Raw genomic sequence first — 21337 nt, 5'->3', positions numbered from 1 at the left:
AGTTCACAAGGGTCACTTCCTTTTAACAATATCTATATACTGTTTCGCAGGGTTTTCCACTCTATTATGCGTGGAATTGTAGGCTAAACAATGGAACCTATTTTAGCATGACAGAAAGTAGAAAGATATGGGAGATAGGCAGAATAAATACAGCTGAGTAAAATGAAGGGTAATGATTCCGTTATGGTCATGTCTGTTCAGTCACACTTCTTCATGCATAAACAAATAATTGGCATTTGTTGTCATATAAATAAGTCAAAGTGTAGAGAGATTTTTGTCCACTTTTTATCAAACTAATTCCAAAAGAACCTAAGAGAAAAAGAGGAAGGAAAAAAAAACATTTTCAAATATTAAATAGTGGTATTTGTGGGATTTAGCACCCATCATCAGTCTGACTCTTTACATTGAAGAATAAACTGCACAAGTGTTTCTTTCCTTGATGAAGTTGAAACTGGCTGACCTGGAGGCAGAAGCATACCCATATGGACAGAATGGGCCTTATCACCTGGCATTAGAGTTTTAGGACCCTATCAACCTGGAAGCTGCAGGGGAAGAGGTCCACATTATGTTCAGTGTGTGTCCTGTTTCTTTATGAATTTCTTCCTCTCGTTTTATTATTTTGGGAAACAAATATACATTTGTGTAGGAACAAAAAAACATATATTCAACTTCTCCTTAGATTCTGAGAACAGACATGGTTTTCTTCCTAAAATCGGTTTCTGAGCAGCTGGATGAAAAAGTGCGTCCAACAAAATGCGTAGGAGTCAAAAAGTAAGAAAGAAATGGCTTCCGTTCTGAATAACAACTTCGGGTGAATTTAAAGTGACCTTATAAGGTCTATATATATGCACTTTATATATAAATATATATATGCACTTTATATATATATATAATTTATATTATTATACATAGTAGTATTGTTGTTGTTATTAATAAAGTTGTATTTGAGGCGTAAGGGTAAATGAATGTCCACCAAAATGTGCAGTTAGTCACAGAGAGAAAAGGGAGACAGAAAGAGAAAAAGAGAGGGATGGAGAAAGAGAGGGCGGGGGGTGTATACCAATCGTTAAAGGGCCAAGCCAGTGAGTTGATTAGGTTCGGGAGAGAGAGAAGCTGCTGCGGCTTTCTTTGCGCACAGACAGAGTATAAGTCCTTTATCATGGGGAGGCACCGGCGTGGCCCCGAGCTATTGCTGGCCCGAAGCAAAGTACCGGAGAGAAGGGAAAAAAAGAGAGAGAGGGAAAGAAAGAAAGAAAGGGTGGGGGTCTATCATCAAACTTCATAATAACGCTTGGGCTTTGCCACAGCTGCGCAGTGACCCTTTTATTTTGCTGTGATGGAACAGATAGCTCACTATGAAATAGTGTGAAATTATCATGTCTATTAATTCAGTCAGACATCCACAGCTCTCCGCTGCTACTACCCCCCCCCCCCCCCCCCCCTCCTTTCTGTCTTATTTCATCCCTTATCCGTGGAAATATGTGATTTCCTGGCAAATGCTCCCTTTTACTAGAGTGAATTTTCCATCGTCGATTCACAGAAAATAAGGCAAAGAATGTCACGGGGTGTCAAAGCACCGGGTGTCTGTTTATGCAGAACACAACAACACCGGCCAATGTGCACGTTCATCTGGCTGCTTTCCGCACTTGCAGGACAAACTTTGTATGTTTATAAATTCATCACAGGGGAGCAGACAATTTAGTTTCCTTATCGAATCACGTTTTATAATGAACCCAATAATTTAAAGTCAGATAGAAAACCCTGGCACCCTGGGGCGGATTGACATGAACATTTCTCAGATGTCCCAATGTGTTCCCCAAATGTTCAAATCATATTCATTTAAAATTAAGTGAAGTTAAATTAAATAAGTCAGTCTGGTATTTTTCTTATTCTTAGTATTATTATTATTATTGTTATTATTATTATTATTATTAATATTATTATTATTATTATTATTATTATTATTATTATTATTATTATTGTTATAATAATGTTTTAATTGTTATTACTATATCCTAATACTTTTACTAATTTAATACTACTTCTCTAGAGTAGAGCTTACTTTAAATTGGCCCTTTAGCATTTTAGATTCGATCCAAACGCCTCGAGGTTTCAGTAACATCTGTGAAACTCCGCAGATCTTGTCATTTGTCACTCCATTTTTGTCTGTCTCTAACAGCACATTACAGCCCCTGCTCTGCAGTAAACAATGCAAGTTATAATGAGCTATGTCAACTTGGTTGGATGACCAAGTAGATTTACCCTTCTTGCCTGAATAATGCTGGTCTAAAATAGTCACCAACATTTTCATTCTTATTTGTACTCATTGCTCATGCGACCGTTTTGCCAATAAAGCCTGCCAACGTGATGCCCTGTCAATATTAATGAAGATGGTGCTCCAAATGAGATGACCTGACAGCAACAACAACATGAGGGGGAAATAAAAAAATAAACAAAAAAACGCTTTTTAAAGGATGTGGCTGTGTTTTTATGAAGCGTGAGGGTTTGGTTTGATAAAAAGGTCTGGGGTTTGATACAGAGAAAGAGATAGGGAGAGGGAGAGAGAGAGAGAGAGAGTTGATTGAAATGGCGTGTGCCTGGTTGACGGGAGCCAGTGAGGGACAAAGCCCCTGCGAAGCCACGGCCACTCGAGCAATTATTCCTCCACGCTGCATTTGGATTAGTGCAATGGAAAGAAGCATATGTTTGGCCCGGGGCGACACTCCCCCCCTGGCTGACTGCAGAGGATGCAGGGAGAGACACACAGTGAGAGAGAATGACTGAAACTAGAATATAAAACGGCATCAACCAAGTGCAGGAACATTAACACAATTTTAATCCGCCTTTTTTTTCAAATATTTGGGGATACACAAGCCCATGAAGTTGCAAACCTTAGTCCTCAGACTATAGAGGACAACAATTATTCCTGTCAACTAACATTATTTATTGTTTATAAAGCCTTTTCAAAGTGCCAAGCCCTTTCAGAGTGTAGTTGTACGCGCGTGCGTGTGAAGAGGTGCACGTGTTCTTCCTTGCAGATGACAACCAATCAAACACCTCTCCTTTTTGTGAATGAGCCACATTGTGGCGGAGTTATTGAGCAGCGCCTATCAGGAGTCGCTTTGTTTATTCAAAGTCACTTAATGTTTTCTAATCGATTACCTAATGTCTCAAGTAATCAAGGGTGATTTGATGATTTGGTGGAGTCATTGACCTCTCTTGGCTTCTTAGCCCTGGCTCACAGAAGTGGGCAAGGGGCCCATAGGGGGGTCAGCGCCAGGCGGGAGAGGGGGGGGGGGGGGGGCAAAGGCCCAAATTATGGCTAATGTCAGAGTTGAGGTCAATTAGCCATTTTGCGCTTCATTGCAAACTTTAAAGTCACATAATTCGATTGCACCAATAACCGTATCATATGTCATTTTGAGGAACCCTGCGTCTTGTCCAAGCACTCACTATTAAGCCGGCAGTTTGAAACGCGCTGTTCGCAACAAATGTGCCACAAGTAGCCGTAATACACGGCCCCTGTGTTTGCAGAAATTGTATCGATAAAGTGACCATCTGCTTTCCATGGTGTAAGACTTTGTCTCTCTTAGTGTTCTGGAGTCAATTAAAAATCCTCCATCAAAGCATCTCTGTTCCATCAATAAGGCAAAACTTTCCAGCATTGTGTGTGACTGGACACTAATCCTCTGCAAAGGCGTACTTTTTTTGTATCAAAGTACATGCGCAATGACTGATCATCTTAAAAACAACGACTTCCATCTCCATCAGATCGCTCCGTTTAAATGTCAAGGGGCCAGCTGGGCTTAAATCAAATCCCAATCACACCAATATAACATTTGTGGCGGCGCAGCGAACGAATCGCTGTTGCCCTATATCTTCCCATGCATGCAGGCAAGCAGCTCCAAAGCATTGCCTGCGAGCGTTACAGTGCAGACCGTTGCAGCCATGGTGCTACAGGGTAATTAGGCCATGCAGACACTCCTTTCACCCAAGCGATGACTTCAGCAGCACCAACTAAATACTTTCTGACCCCCAGATGTTACTGCTGGCGCGTAAAGCGGATGGGACACATTTGCACAGGACTGATGAGTGCAGCTGGTCGAAGATGAAAAGTTCAACGGACAGTGATCAATAGAAGGCGAGTAGTCTGAAAAAGATAAATACAGTAAATACAGTATTTGCACACGAGCATCAATTCAAGCTCCGCAGTCATCCTCGATGCAAACGTTGGTGCTGCAGCTTTTGATTTTAAGTGAGATTGGTGCCAGAAGCAAGTGTGAGGTGGTTCAACTGAGTCTGTCTGTTTGGCCTTCATTACCTCTCTGCTACAAACTATAAATATCAACAGAGCGCCAGCTCACTGAACCTGCCTTTACCAGCAGGGAAATGTATGAAATGAATAGAGAGGGATCCACACTTCTTTCGCATCGTCATCTGCAGAAGACGCTTAATCACACAACATCACTCTAACCCCTAGCATATATTTCATTTCGCATATCCTGCAGAATATTTGATAACAACAGGCCTAACACTTATTAATTACTATACGGGAATCAGCTGTAATTGCTTTAGTTGAGACAAGCAGCAGTTATGGATTGAATTAGCCAAATTCAGCTGGGTGTTGCTGACTGGCTCATCAAATTTCACCTCCTTGTTTTTTTGTTTTTTTTTATTTTGCAAATGACTTTTGCTGTGAGGCAATACGAGAAACTACCTCTACCTGTTTCAGATCAAATTAGGGTAAAATTACAATTTTGTATGAAAAAAAAAGGTATGCAAATTATAGGCGAGTATCAGTGTAAACAAACGGCACACAATGGGATTTGGAGTTTCTTTAACACTCCAATGCCATTACACAGAAGGACACAATTACAGGCCTTGCGATCCTCTCGTCTCGTACTAATAACACGCACAAATATCCGCCATTGTCACAGACACCCCTATTTCTAATGCGTTCGTTTCACCCTGAAAAAAACCTGTTTTCATTCAAGCAAAACGCCGATACATTTATTAAACAACATTAGCATTAATGACACACGCGAGGGGCTTCCTTTTTTCGCTAATACCAATGAATGCTGTTTTAATACGATTGTTTTCCCTTAAAGTGACTATTTATGCTACCCCCCCCCCCCCCCCCCCTCCCTCCTTCACATCCACCATAGCAGGAGCAGCCGGGTAGTCTCTCCCCTTTATGAGTGAGCTATTGTGCCTGAGGACAGGATCCCACACACAATCTGAAGACTGAGCCAACAAAAACAGGGCCTGACAGACAATGCCTCGCTTCACCTGCTCCAGCACTGTGCATCGCAATTATGCCAAGGACATGTACAGTTAGGCTTCACTCACCCTCCTGCAAAACAACTGCCTCAGAATTAAACCAGGGCCCGAAAATCATGCAGATAATAAATATGGCTGCTGAGGAGGAGAGAGAGAGAGAGAGAGAGAGAGAGAGAGAGAGAGAGAGAGAGAGAGAGAGAGAGAGAGAGAAACGGAGGGGGGTCGCCCAGTGTTACAATATTTTAAACTACATGGTTACCAGACAGTGAAATAGGAGAAGCAAAAAAGTAACAACAACAGCAAGATGCATATATCACCAGACTGATTCATGCTCCAGACGAGATTGATTTCGAGCTATAGGTGCCACGCCATCAATATACAATCAAACTCAACTCAAATGTTATGCAACGGCCTGCTCTCTGCAGCTCTGCGCGCAAAAGAAAGCAAAGGCCAGCCTCAGATTTGCTATTACAGCCTGCGTGATGGCCACATTTATGGACTCACTCAGCCAAACACAACGAAATGAGACCAAAGACCAGCTAGAGGAGGATATTCTTTATGGAAGCGTTATAGGCCTAATTATATCACGGAATATGGATTAAAATCCAGCCTACTGCGCGCAGATTGTTCATTGATTACACGGAGAGGCAAACAACAAATATTTGATGCATATCTTTGAATAAGGCTCCAGCACAGAATAAACGGGGGAGAGCCAAATATAGCCTATAACAACCAAACATTGCACACCAGGCCTATATACATCTCAGAGGGTTTTAGCTGGAGGGGTGGCGCTGCACACTTCAAACGCGAGTATATCCATTGTTGTGAGCCATTTGGCCTGCATAAGATCCTGTGCTCTGAACTAGGGAGTTTAAAGTAAGATTTTTTTTTTGTATTATACTTGAGGGAAACAATGAGTTCAGCTGCTTATTGCAAGGAGCAATCGTCAGGGGAGACTTAAACTCAATTACTGTAGCCATTCAGAATGGAAAAAAAAAATGCTAAGACCAAAAAAGAAAAAAGAAAAAACACCCGGGCGTATCAAGCAGTGAATAAAAAATTAAAAGATATGAATAAATATCGAGATGAAGCGTATCAAATATTTATTTTTTTCTGGGCAACAAAGGACTATAATACATTGACAGGCATGGGAACTATTGCCAGCACATGTCTATACAATACAGCTAAAACCGCCTCCAATTTTGGACATTTTCGGACATAACAAGATATCAGGTGGTCCCAAAAATGTTTTTTTGAATGTCTTTCAACATTTAAAAAAAAAGACAATATTCCATTTATTGCTTTTATGGTGCTTCAAGGAGAGAACAAGAGGTGAAACGTATTCTGATTGGCACAACACATAAAAGCTTGTATAAAAACGAAAATAGGAACACAAAAACAAACAGTTCTCCTCAGGGTCTCACCTATGCTCTGTCTCAAATTTAAAGAAAGAAACTGAATAAGGATGATATATATAGAGAGAAATGGAAGTTTATTTCTATTCAATTTGTTCACTTGCTTCAATGTCGCCTCAACATGCTACAAGAGGGCTGAATTGAAATATCCCAGAGAAATGAAAAATACCCCAAACTTCTGTTTTCTAAGAACCATAAAATCACATGAAGAACTAACCGAATATTTAAACCCACTAAAACAGGAGGCACCAGATAAATAAAAAAAAGAAGTTTCAACAGACGCACCATATTTACAATTCCCATTAAATTACACATAAATAAATATATACATACATGAACACTGATTCCCTTATATAACCGCGAATCGTGTTGAAATTCAAAAAGTTCAAGTTGGTCGCTTGGAGAGAGTGAGAGTCTACAACTGAAGTCATGACATGGAGCTCTGTGGAATTTCTCTTTGTTTTTCAAGTTTATTATTCACAATACTGATAAGAATTCATCCTCTTTTCGCTTCGTTTTTTTGTCACAATCGTAAAATTGAGATATAGAGGGGTCGCTGGATTTCAGTCCATTCGTTGCAGCTCATAAAAAATAAGGGGAGTACATAAAAAGTCCTCTGGCTGAGGCAATACACCTTTTCCTCGCCCTGGAGCTGTTCCTCTGCAGCTTTTTTTTCTTTTCTTTTCTTTTTTTAAAATAACATTTCATATGGTTCAGGTGTTGGAAGAAGAAGAAGAAGATTCTTGCGTCGTTTCCTCGTGAATCCAAAGTGGGATGTAAAAACAAAACATGTAAAACCGCGCAAGATCAGAAAGTGGCACGTTTAACTTTATCAATAGTATTTATAAGGTATTTATAATATTTATATTGGATGGGTGTGGGTGGGCCGGGGCGAGGCGGAGGGGTGTGGGGGCCGGTGTACAAGAAGGGCCCTGGGGTTTGGCCCTCGGTGAAAGGTGGGATGGAAACATCACTTTCTGTGCTTCTCGTCTTTGTCGCCTTTAGTGCCGTTATCTGAGTGACTGTTGGGGTTGTTGTTGAGGTACATTTTGTCCATGGCTTTGATAGCCTCGGTCAGATAGTTCTGCAGGGCCGTGACTGCCGCGCACAGTGCCGGGGTCCCGAAACCGTGCGAAATTAGACTGAAGTGGGTCAAACAGCTCTGGATTCCCGGTTCAAGAATGGGCTGCGGCCGTGAGTTTCCAAGCGGCGAGCGGTCCTGGGACAGCAGGTCTGTGAACTCTTTGCAGACTTGCCTATAAAGAGATTAATAGAGCGGCGAGTTAATCACCAAGCCAGCATATCATAAATATATGCATGCATTTTAATGCAAAAAAATAAATAAATACAAATAAAACGGGGCATACTGCAAAAATCACCATTTTATGATCAGTCAGTGCTACTGGGTTGTAAATTCTTAACTTCTTAAAGTAAGTGAAAAGTGAAAAAATGTGTTGACAACATTTATTAGTGGACTGAAACTGTGTTTCTTACTCTGCTTTGTTTTCAGAATTTATCACAAAAGAAAATGTCCTGAGGCTACAAACAGGTGGACGTTAATCTCTGAGCTCAGTGGCAGGAGATCTTACTTCTATTAAGAAGATTTTAAGAGAAGATTTTTGCAATGTAAACTTTGAAACTTCAGGAGCTGATTATCAAATAGGCCTAAACACCAATAAAACAATAACGATGCTGTTATTCCCTCAAACCACCTCAAACACCTTCCTCTATACATCTTGCTTACATGCAGTACACTATGAATGTGTGTAGAATATCTCAGATATTTTTAAAATATATACATTGCATTCTACCATTAAAAGTTTCTATCATTGAACTTTTAATTTCATAGCGTCGGCATTTATTTGTATAACACTCAAACAGCCTGTAATAAGCGGTTATAGTAAACAGCTGTTTGATTATAGCAGCCCGTCATCAATATTATATGCAGGTCATTTAAGGAGTCCCCATGTTTCAGTTAATGCATAGTAAAAAATAACCAAAGCCAATGGTTGCGCTGCAGGTGAACCAGCTATGTGTCACTGTCGAAGAAATCACAAAGGCACACTAAATGCAGCTGTGCGTGCAGATGAGGGAAAGGCTCAGTCAACAGACCAACAGCAGCACATTCATCTGCACGAGACGAATTTTAATTATGATGTATGATATAATATTGAATCGCATGTAATAATAAGAAAATAAGTGTCCGAATAAAATCTATAATTAGCAGAGATGTGACATATAAAAGTGTGCATCCAAATAAAAAAAGGGTATTAATTAATATTAGGACTGATATTGGCATGGCGCAATTATGACAACGTATTTTATGATGAGCACACATCTGACATATAGTGTATACAATTTGTATTTGTTCAAAAACCACATAAAGAAATTGTGGCCCACATGAAAATTGCATTTTAGTAAGAAAAAGAAAGAAAAGAAATGAGTTATGTGTATGTGTGCGCGAGTGTGAAATAAACACACCCACACAAACAGTGGCACAGACTGGGATGCATTTGGTGTGACACAGTGAAACGTGATAACAACACTTACTTTGTGGCCAATAGCATGTTTTTTCTTTGGACTTGTTCGTTTGGGTCGGAATGCTGACGGTTTACATATTCAGCTACTGCCTTGGCTGGAAACTCGGTCTCGCATACATAACCAAAATCCCTGGCAAGATGAACTGCTTCGCCTGAGAAAGAAAGAAAAAAAAATAAGAGGTCGAATGTGTTTGCTTATTAATAAATATGGCTACATCAAATACAGAGCAGTTCACACACTCCCTGCTTGGACTAACACATGATTTAATCTGATCTGAGCAGCGCGTGCAGACAGCAGGGTTATAGCACCTGTGCCTTCACAACAACACTAATGATGATAACAACAAAAATACCCTAGAAATAATAATTAAATAATAATAAAAACAGGCCTGCGAGCTGTCAATACACGTCAAGCTCTGTCCTCCATACCGTGAGAACGGTTAAAGATGGAGGGGGGAACCATAAGTGGATATGAAATATAGACGGAGCGTCATGCTTAACACCATGTCATTGATTACCAATGCCTGCGCATTATTGAAAGTCCAGCCGATCACAGAGGCATGGGGAAGCAATTTGAAATGGCTATCCCTAAATCTCACTTTGTCTATGCACACTGTGAGCATCACAACTTTTATTCTGTCCGAGCCCGAGCTCGCTTCTGTTGTTGGTTGAATTTCTTTCTCTCTTTTTTTTCTCCCCAAGTCTTTGCTTTTAATTTCCTGAAGCAGTTGAGTTTTTACTGCGGGGCTTCCTGCCCATAAGCCTCCACTCCGGAAGAACGCATGCGCCAATTAGCATCAAAGCTCAAGTCCAGTAAACTCGTTTCCATAAAATGGAGCGGATCATAAACAATGACAGCACTTCTGCAAACGCAGTGTCCCTTCACTAAATAACCGGCCGCCTTCTCCCACCCTCTGCCGTCCACCACCTCCACACGTGCCGCCACCACCCCTTTATTACCCAGAATCATACATTTCTCCAGGCTCATTACAATACGGGACCACATTTCTACCAAGCGCAGTGAACATTGCATTCGGCCCTCTCTTGCAATAATGATTAACAGGGACCAATGAACCATCGCGGGCTTTCACCTTTGGAAAACCCACAGCGCACAAAATACCACTGCACTGAATAATAAGGTTCAACTCTGCAAGCAAAACGGATTCATCCAGTCGCGTAAAATGCATCTTTTCAGCGCGCCACCGTCGACTAATTTATTCTTTAATAGGCGCAACACATATAGCTCCCAATAGGTCAGAGCCAATTTCATTTGCATGCAACAAAACTCTTCACTGACAACCAAAGCATGGGAAGCTATTAACGAAAGAATTAAGTCACCATTAAAAATCAGCCCTGCGCTGCCATACCCGGGCTGTAATAATGTTTGAAACAACGCGGGGTTAATAAATCAATCGACTTCTCATCCATGAGGTGAAGCAGCTCAGCGGTGCCCAATAAACAAGCAGCACTCAATAATTAACTGGACTTCAACACAAATTCATCCAGTGTATAAACTAGGCCAGCCGTGGACCTGCAAGTGGGCTCCTGAAAGCGAAGGCCAAACGCTGCAAAGCCACGAGAATCACCAGCCCCATTCTCTCTCTTTCTCTCTCTCTCTCTCTCTCTCTCTATCCACACACACATACACACACACACACACACACACACACACACACACACACACACACACACACGCACATCCTTCATGCTTTATTACTTGCGAGGCAAAGTCGGTCCACATTACACGGATGAGCGCATATGCTGATTTCCAACACACAGAGAGAAAGAAAGAGAGAGAGAGAGAAAAAAACATTTTGGAAGCACCTGGTATCGCGGGAGCAACAAGAGTGGGAAACGAGATTTACGGCTCACGACTTACCTTCGACTAGTGACGTCAGCAAGGTGACGTTGGCTGCCTTGCGCCTGCCCGCAGGTAGATTCAGGCCGATTTTATCCAGTTTCTCCCTCAAGGATCTTCCTCCATTCTTAGACTTTGCCCTGTGACAGAACAGAACAGACATTTGAATATATAAAATATGCAAAACTGTCGTGAATTTGTGGGGAAACTGTGGTTTGGACTTACAGGCAAAAAGTCACATGTACATTGTCCAATATTTGCAATGAGTATGTCCTTTCATGTTAGAATTTTGATGATGCTTTCCACAATGCAGAGATGATATTTACATCATACGTCGGCTGGTAAATGTGGCTCAGCTCTTTGTCGCTAATTAAAAGGTGAATGGGCTGAATTTGGCTGGCTTTGCCCTCCATTACATGTCTCATAAAAGCTATAAATAATAGTAAAAGAGCCCAGCCTTTTCACCGGCAGACAAATACTGTACAAAATGAATAAATAAAGCCCTGCTTAATAGGCAGTACTATTACTGGCTGCGTGTCTACAGCACTTCAGCAGACAGTTCACTGGAGACCAATGTTTTCATGTGTAATGCCTTCACTGGGCCTATAGAGCTGGGGTTGAAACAGACTAGGCCTACATTAATTTGAGAGAGAGGGAGAGAGAGAGAGAGAGAGATGGAGAGAGAGAGAGAGAGAGAGAGGGAGAGAGAGAGAGAGAGGGAGATCTAGTGCGCTAGGGAAGTTAATATGGAATTTAACAGACCCCTCCTGCTTTAAATGCAGGAGCTAGGTGTCATGGTTGGTCGATTTTAATTATTCTTGGTACAGAGAAGAGAGAGAGAGATGCACGCTCACAGAGAGAATGGATAGGAGTAGAGGGAGCGAGTTCACACTCATACACACACACACACACACACACAGAGACAGGTAACAAGATTTTTTTTTTTTTTTGCAGCTTTCCAGTCGAACTCACCTCCTCAGTACCCCGCCCAGCAGAGAGGCGTTGAGGCACTCGGGCGGCGAGAGGCGTCTCTGCACCTCTGCTACCGTGACCTTGTACTTTGATGTGGAGCTGAGGAGGGACAGGCGACCCGGAACAGAGCAGAACACCTCGTTGGGGTTTACCACCCCTCCGAAAAGACCGTCCTTATTTAAGGGGATGGCGGAGATGTTGTTGTTCTTGGATAAAGACACTGGACCTATAGCCACGGTAGAGAGAGGAGGGGATGGTGGGATGGAGAGAAAGGAAGGAGGGAGAGAAACAGAGAGAGACCGTGCTCAGTGAATTTCATGCAATGCAGAGACTTAACTAAATGAGAAGGGGGGGGGGGGGGGGTTTAGGCCCCGGATTTAGAGTTTAGCACCACATGTGTACACTTTCAGCAACAAGGACATGAGAGAAAAGTGTCTGATGGAGGCCTGCAGCATGTCAATACAATAATATTAATAGTACAAATGTATGTGTGCATTGTGGAATCAGCAACATCAGGATTCGTGTGTGGCATAATTGTCGCTCCACTACACGCGTGTGCGAAATTCTGAACATTTTTCATCCGTCTATTCTTTATCTGAAAAAGCACCGCGGTCAACATCTATTTGTGGGGATCTCAGAAGGCGGACAGCGAGGATCTCCAGCGTCTCAGCGCTCGTTCATTCTATTTTTTTTGCGCACCATGGATCGACTCTGCACAAAGCCGCCACACACCAACCGAGAGATTTGGTTAAAGTCTACCTATTTTGACATATCCACGGTATCCAGCAAAATCGCCCGTGTGTGATTTCAACCCGGGGGTGGGGGTGGGGGGGTGGGGGTTCCCAGCACTACTGGGCTTTACACCGTTTTGGTGTGCAGTAACCGGAGACAAAGGGGACTGTGCGCCTTTGGATAGATCACTTGTGACATTAATGGCTCAGGGGAGCCTAATAGAGACAATAGGAGTTAAACGAACTCTTGAGATTACTAATATAAGAAGCCAATTATCATGTTGATGCGCAGATAGACAGACTCAAAATAGAGAGAATGGAGAAGAAGAAAAAAAAGACGGAAAGGGAAAGAAAAATCGCCCCATATCTAGTCTAGTGAGTTCTAATTTGACCTGACAACACGCTTTAAAACCCGAACAAGAAAAAAAGGCCTGCTCGTGTTGTATCAACGATGATATAAATGTAACAGCAAATATATAAGAATATTATTATCCAACAACCATCGCCTGATCACTCAGTGCTTTTTCCAAGCCGAGCTTTGATTCCCCACCAAAATGAGGAAATGAGTACCATCCACACACTAAGACCTCCATCCAGCGCTACCAACTTCCATTTTAAATTTGACCATGCAGTGTGATTGCAGCTATTGGCTTTCCCCACTGAAGTGCCAGGATCGTCTATAGGCCTGAATCTTTGTCCATCAATACCACGGGCCTACAAAGCCCACCAGCTCCACTCATCTCCCCGCCGCTCTGAAACGCTGACAGTAAATTCCATCAGCGAGAAGAGGGGGGAGAAGAAAAAAAAAAGGTGCAGCCAGTTTGATGCACTTGGAAACCATGTAATGAAAAATAGGCTACTGCGTATTAGGATCAGTCAGGCATTACCGCATTGCATCGGGGTCTCTCGAGCAGAATGGTGTGTGTGTGTGTGTGTGTGTGTGTGTGTGTGTGTGTGTGTGTGTGTGTGTGTGTGTGTGTGTGTGTGTGTGTGTGTGTGTGTGTGTGCGCGCGCGTAGCCTAGTGGTGTGCAGCTTGCAGAAACATGCATGATATCTCGGAGGAAATTGCTTACCTTTTTTAATTACAGTCTGGTCGGGAATGTGAATTCCTTGATCATCAACAGACTACGACACACATGCAAAAAAAAAGAAAAAGGACAATTTTAGCACAAAGGCAGGAAAATATCAGCCTCAGTCGCGTGTGTAAGTGAATGCAACTCACGATGCTGCGCACGAACAAAGCCTGACACAATTAGCGGCCACAATCACCCAACATGGAGGCTCTCGGAGGCCCATATACCTGTTATTATTGTCCACGACTGTTTTCAGCGGGTTGCACTGATGGACGCGTTACACCAGATCACAAAGTCAGACTTAAATAACGAAGCTGTGTCGCCCCATAATCCTGACCTAATTTCGCCCTCATATTGGCTCTACTCACAAGGAAACTTCTAATCTAGATTGGATAGTAATTACGGCGGCGCAGCCTATTAAAGGCCTATGAACTAATTAGAGGATTATTGGTGTTTGTTTCTGATTAAAAACTGGGATGAGTCCTCTAAATAAGAATTGAGGGTTATAGACAATTTTCGGCGCTCATTTATCATGCATCTTTAGTAATCGTACAGCGATTACCTAAACTCAATCCACCAAACTCAATTCTCCCGTTCGGGGTATTATAATGTGATTGTTTGCAGCAGAGAACGGCGAGCGTCGTCTGCTTTTAAACTGAAAAATCAAATAGAGTCAGACGACACGAGGAGATCCGTGTGGAAATACGGGCGCTTTTTTATTTATTTATCTATCTCATTTAATTAGATTCCAGTGATAGTATGGAGCAAAAACACCATCGAATTTGGCAGATGAAAGCATTTTCATGTCCAATTTTTTTCTACCGATATTTTATTAGTGGATATTATGAGGCTAAATTGTGCTGTTTGATTTGAAATTATTCGACAACATTGGAAAAAAATAATGTCATGCTATTTTTTCAAGCAGTAAAAAATAGAGACTCATTTAATGCGTGTCATCCTTTGCACATTTATTAAACAACAAAAATAATATTAATGATAATAATAATAATGATACTAATAATAATAATAAACACGTTTACAAATACCCTTATAATATAAAGATAAATAGTAACCTAATTATGGTTTGCTTGAACAAATAGTGGGCTAATAACAATTCATTTTAAATAAAAACAATACCGTTACTTTTATTATTGTAAGTGATTATATTAATTCAAAATACACTAGTGCTGGTAACCCACTGTGCCATGATTAATGACCCTTTTTTATTTTTTTTAACAGAATGGGCTAAGCCAAAAAGAGACTCGGGTAAATGCTGCCTCACCTGAACGTCGTCTAAAGAGTGAGGTATTCCATGGAGAGAGATAGAGTCCGACAGTCCCGTATCGATGCCATGGCCGGACGGTAGGAGCACTTCTCTGCGGTACTCCCGGCACAGCTGGTGGGGCAAGCCGCGGTGCTGGTGCAGCAGGCCGCTCTCCTGACTCTGCCTCTGGCCCGGCCAGCCCGGGTGCTGCGGCTGCTGCTGGGCGTGCAGGGAGTTGAGGGAGTACGGGTCGTTGACGTGCGAGTACGGGTCCTGAGACTGCGGGTAGATGGGCTGGTAGGGCGGAGGGAAGTACGGGGGCTGGAAGTCCGAGTTCGGTGTGTGGGAGAGCGGAGGGGCGCTCGTGTAGGGACTCTGGCCCACGCCGCCCAGCTGAGGTAGCCTGGCTGTCCCATTGCTGGTGCCGTCGTGACGGTCCTGGCAGGGGAGGACAGGGAGAAAAGTGCTTAGCCTAAATACATTTAAAAAAAACACACAACCATAAATGATCGCATTTCCCCCTCTTTGTTTTAACTGCAGAAGGCTCTGGGCTTATGCTGGGGCTTTATCAAATATGGCCTGAGTGTGGAATCTGTAGCCTATTATCTGAAGAAGTCGTCCTGGTGGATTTTAAACAGCAAACACAACAAGCTCACGCTCCGAATAATACCTGTCTGCAAAGTTTTAGAAATACAAACACGTGATAATAAACGGGTATGAGTAAATTGTCAAATAAAAACATCGAAATTCCGTAGATGGGAATGCCCTCAAATAAATAACCGGAGCCTTGTATTATTTCAACACTTCTCCAGTGTGTCCCACCGTTTTTAAGCATGCAGGATTATTAAAATATGAATAAGCGAAAATAAGTATTATAACACAATCTGATATGCAAACACATTCTAAGTATCTGACACGGAGATTTAGCAACTTACCATCGCGGAAAAACTGTGCACTAACATTTGAAAGGATTTTTGGTGCCACTCAATGATCAGTTCAAAAACACTTTTGAGTGTTTCTTTTTTCTGGGAGGGGGGCGAGCAAAGGCAATTAACCAGCAAAACAAAAAAAAATGTAAGCCCCCCGAAAAGACTCTTCTCTCCTGAAAAGATCACGATGGCCCCGGCGATCAGATATGTGCCACAGAAGCAGGACGATAATCCATCAGAAATAAACGGTTAGATCCCCGCTGCCCTTCACGTGGGTCTAAAAAAAAAAAGCAGATATTCGGCGGTGCCGGCGGATTTGGGTTGGAAAGTTTCTCTTGGTAAACCCTCTTTTTCTCTCCTGCTCTCCTGGCTTCTATATCACAGTGCTGCCGTCCCCTCGCTCGAGCTCATATTAGCAAAAGAGCCGCTTCTTCGTCTCCCTCTCGGACTCCTAATAGAACGCGTTCATGACTATTAATATTGCAGGAATACTTAACAATGAGGAAAGAATGGTCGGAAATCGGGCGTGAAGCGGAGGACGCAACTCAAGGCAGGAGTCTGCGCTTAAATGACGTCCATTGAAAGGAGGAATCAGTATATCTAATCAGAGATGGGGAGAGAGGGAGTGAGAGAGAGAGAGAGAGAGAGAGAGAGAGAGAGAGGGAGTGAGAGACTGTGGAGGGAGTGGAGAGAGAGAGAGACAAAAAGAGGGACACTCACTCCCCGTCTGACGAATCAGAGAGAGAGGGAGGGGGGGAAAGGGGGGGGGGCATTTTAAAAGGGTCCCAGGGCCAAAGCGCAAAAGTGAAAGAAAGACATAGGAATGAAGGGAGGGTGGACTACAGACAGGGGGAAGAAGCCATGGAAGGAAACAACGTGCACCTCTGAACTGGGTGAAAATCCAGCAGACGACGTTATGGGCATTCCGAGCGGCTCATTTCTACCGCTCGCCTCTTTGTTTTCCACCTCAGACTCCGACAGCGCGCTGTCCACAATGGGTCTCTTTTCTCTCCTCTGTCTCCGCCGAATTAATCCACCGGTTCCTCTTCGACTCCAAAAAAAAAAAGCCAGAGTCGCACCCGGCTAACTTTATAATTTGAAAACCCGGAAAAGACGGAGAAAAATAAATTCCCCCAAGTCTATATGACAGGGCCGCGCGGATCCGGCGCTCTTACCCAACTTTTACACGCGGCTAAAACAGCTCAGCTGCCTCATCACACATTTATTTTTTTTTAAATAATGAAACACCGGGCTGTGACCGGATTTCGATTGTGTATTTGATATGTTCTTAGAATCCACCAGCGGGAAAACCTTGCCTGTGAATAAAAAAAAGCAATAAAAAAGAAACACCACAACATGAACGCAGGAGGTGCCCAGCTTTTGTTGTCCTACTCCCGGCCGGCCCTCCTCTCAGGACGCGGGTGGAAACACGTTCGACCGGCTTCTCCACTGCTAAACAAGTCCCTGATATTACTGCCAAACTTTGTCTATGGCCATAACAACAATCAGTCAGCGCATGCACTCCACACGTACAGGCACACACGCATATTCTAACGGCTCATATTTCAAATAAATTAAAACTGAGGGGTAAATGTCCATGCCATTTGAGCAGTGAATGAAGCAGGCTGTGTTGGAGCTTTCATCTGCCATTTAGTCGAACATATTTATTTTAATTAAATGCATGGTGTATATTATTTTTAAAGTTTCCACGAGTCATTTCTTGGATCTAATTTTTTTTTATGGGAATTTAAAGAAAGAAAACAAATAAATAACTGGTGTGAATTTACTCATGCAACTAACATTTTAAATAAAGCTGTTATTGACATAATGCCAACTTGTTATTATAATTATTAGTAGTATTATTGTTGTTGTTATAATTCTTATAATTTATATTATTATTCGTATTATTCATTATTATTACTGTTAACTTCTAATTTTACTCTACACAAATACACAAAAAGAGCAACCTATGAAATTAATTTTAAAAAACATGGATCTATTCCTTTCTGCACTTGAATTAAATGTGTTCACTAACAGCTGTCAGAATAATGATATATTTGAATAAAAAAAATACAACACACCCCTGAAATGATCATCTTTAAAAAAAAAATCAAAAGTTAAATTAAATTAAACAAATCAAAGAGGAGCCCCTTACCTCGCAATCTTCATATTTAATGTTATCAGTTAATTTCCAAAGCATTTTCATGGATTGTTGAGGTGGATATTGAGTGGTATCGCCTTAGTCTTGTTTTCACTCAGTGAATTGTGCTCCCCGCTCAGAAAAACTACTTTTATTGAAGCTGTGGGCTTCTGTCTGTCTTGCGCTCTGAGGTCTCCCTCTAATGGTGGAAGTGAAGGGCTGGAGCAGCTCTGTAATAACACTGGCACAGGGCCTCATTAGCATATCAACAGCCGTTTGATTCCCCCCCATCTGCTCACACAACACCAATGGACAACGCACAGGTAAAAGCTAAAGCAGCAAGACGCTACACATGCTTATTATTCCTACTGTTCAGTGAGGTGTGTGTGTGTGTGTGTGTGACTGTTTGTTGAGGGGGGAGGAGGGTACCGCCATGCATGGGGATCTGCATGCACCTGGGACGGTTTCTACAAGTCGAGGCTCGACAAAAGACTCCGAAATTCTATTTTAACGTTAAATTTGCATGATAAAAAAAATGTTTTGCAGATGTCTTTGCTATAAAAATCACTTATTTTTGGTTGAAGTGCACTGACTCAGTCCTGCACATCCCAGTGTCTTATCCATTACTTTTCTAGGACAGCAGACCTATGCAAATGCAACCCTGCCACACACTTTGTTGCCAACCTTGATATTATTTTTTTTTAACTCTCAAACTGTTATTTTAATCCCATTGAGAGTGGAGACCTTGAGAGGCTATTCTTCTAATGTTATGTTAAAAGGGTGAGCCATTCGGAGCGGCTCTACAGGTCCATTGACTACCTGTAAGGGCGCAGGGTTTGGGGGGTGGGGGGGGATGTAAATAATTAACACAACAACATGGCCTTGTTTCATTTGAATGAGCGGCTCGGGGAGCCTGGCTCTGCCCTGTCGCCGGCCGAGCCTTCACCTCAGCAGGTCGTGGGTCAGCAGACAGGTCGCCAGCTCTTTAAGGCGTTGGCTCCTCTCGTTTAAAAACCTGGATTACCATTTTTGGTGGAGTGCCTTTTTGCAAGTAGTTAGGCTATTAATGAGAATGGAGCGATGAAACTGGCTGACAATGACAGCTATGCGAGTGTCTTTCTGGCCTGGTTGTCTGTAGTGATGGTCGTTTTTTCTCTCTTTTTTTCTTTTTTTTTTAAACGAGTGAAACTAAAGTTTTCTGTTTCAGCAGGTCGTCTCTTTAACCCCCCACAACTCACAAAACAAGGCCATGGTTTCAGTGGCGATACCAGACTCTTTAAGTCCACCATGGGATGCTTTGTAACTTGTGAGTTGAGAACATGTAATGCGAACGTGGAACCGCTGTGAATATATGCCAAGTGCAGGCTGCATATTATGAAAAGTCAGATCTCACCTCAAAGGCGCAACGACACATTTGTAGGATAAGGGCTGCGTTTAATATATAAACAATACTCCACTTTGGACAAAACCACATCTCGTGTCTTGTTTCCACACATTTCTAATTTATGATCAAAGACATGACCGTGCGTCTGAAAGGCGTGTGCAGTCATTACAGCCTATAACAACATGCGATCAACATCCTCGGGCTTCCACGGTAAAAACTACGAGATGGCTGTGAGGCTACAGAGTTTTCCAAAATAAAAGAACTTCTTTGTATGATCTCCTGACGGATTAAAGCTATGCGTCTCTAAACTACCTGCACCACCTCTCTTTACAAAAGATTTCACGAGAGCAGCCTCTTCCTACAACAAGTCGACACTTTGACAGTTTTCATGGATTTTCACCGCCGTGTCTTTGTCTTAAAGTAAGCAGCACATACCTGCCATTCTCCCATTTTGCCCATAATTGACATTCTTTGTCTTCTGCTGCTTTTGGTGGTTTTTGGTCGATCCGGTGCCGTGTCTATCTCATTGAGCCTTCGGTCCCAAACTAAACCTTTGCTTTTTTTCTTCTTTTTTTTTTTTACCTGACCGGATCGTCTCACCTGGCCATAAAAAAACGGTGCAGAGCCACCTGGTGACGCATGCGCAATGCTCCGGATGTGGACGAGAAAGGAGAAGCTACCTGGGAAGAGTTAAACAGCCTATTTTGTCTAAAGCTGGGTAGGCCTCTTTTGTCTTCAAAGACAATTCAATGAGTTTTTATGAAACAATAAATTATAAAACGAAAGAAAAAGAAAGCTCGACATTACTTGTTGAGGAAACTCTGAGATACCAGCCAGCACTAGTCTAATCCCAGCCATTGCTATAAATAAGAAATATATATTATATTTGCAGGAAAGTTTCAATTTAAGCTGTTACATTTAAAATATACATTTTAATCGAATGTTCACTTCTTTACATCAGGTGAATTTACTTTATAAAAAGTGTGAAAAGCTATGATGTGGTTTACTTTCCCCTTCATTTATGGTACAACTGAATTAATACATATGACTTATTAGAGAGTAAAACAAGATAATTAAATAGTATGGACCAAAGTAAAGTTATATTAAATTATAATATGTTTGATAGTTATCTTTCCTTTTTTCTTCTTCTTTACTGTTTTGTCTAGAAAACATGAATTCTCACTGCAAATGAAACTGTGTCAAGTTAAAAACTTGAAGGTTAACTGCCAACATCATTACTTCTACACAGAAAGCTACCCAGCTATTGTGAGGGTCATTATTTATTTATCCACTGTTTATTTCTAATACATACTTATGTAGACCCCTCGGGCCAAGAGCGAATGAGCTCTCCCTCTCTCTGTCTCACACACGCACGCATACTAACAGACACACACACACACACACACACACACACACACACATCCACAGAGGAGAGCAACACGTGCGCTCACATGGGTGATAATGGTCGAAGCTTTAGTCCAAAACCCCTTTTTGTCCTCTTTCAAGTCCCTGACAGAGCACACACACATGCAGACAGCACGTCGCTGGCAGCTGCACGTCGGTTCCCTCACTACATCAAACCCTTTATATTAAACATATTTAATGCATACACTGAGATTATTGGATACACTTTTGACGGAAAAAATACACCTCTTTTTTTGCATTTTCTCCTATAAATCCTTTATAATTGTGTTATTTTTGTGCAATTGCATAATTCCGCATTGGATCTATAGATTTTTTTTTTGCAGTG

General features: G+C 42.0%; 1 protein-coding gene across 4 annotated transcripts; it reads right to left on the bottom strand.

Moving 5' to 3' along the window:
• Nucleotides 1-6372: 6372 nt before the first annotated feature.
• tfap2a (transcription factor AP-2 alpha) lies at nucleotides 6373-20314 on the bottom strand. Of its 4 annotated transcripts, none has more exons than XM_079181962.1 (7): nucleotides 20023-20314; nucleotides 15153-15572; nucleotides 13871-13922; nucleotides 12066-12291; nucleotides 11115-11233; nucleotides 9246-9387; nucleotides 6373-7951 (listed from the first exon to the last, which is right to left on the bottom strand). In XM_079181962.1, the coding sequence occupies exons 1-7, from the start codon at nucleotides 20053-20055 to the stop codon at nucleotides 7666-7668; spliced, it is 1278 nt and encodes a 425-aa protein (XP_079038088.1). In that variant the 5' UTR covers nucleotides 20056-20314; the 3' UTR covers nucleotides 6373-7665. The 4 variants fall into 4 exon arrangements, with proteins under 4 accessions (XP_079038088.1, XP_079038086.1, XP_079038087.1 ...); XM_079181960.1 differs by lacking the exon at nucleotides 20023-20314 and adding an exon at nucleotides 18219-18313; XM_079181961.1 differs by lacking the exon at nucleotides 20023-20314 and adding an exon at nucleotides 18219-18313 and having other exon boundaries at nucleotides 12066-12285.
• Nucleotides 20315-21337: the final 1023 nt, after the last annotated feature.

This window comes from Pholis gunnellus (assembly GCF_910591455.1).
Source record: "Pholis gunnellus genome assembly, chromosome: 20".
NCBI classification, from domain to species: Eukaryota; Metazoa; Chordata; class Actinopteri; order Perciformes; family Pholidae; genus Pholis; species Pholis gunnellus.
This window is presented reverse-complemented; position numbering and strand designations above follow the sequence as displayed.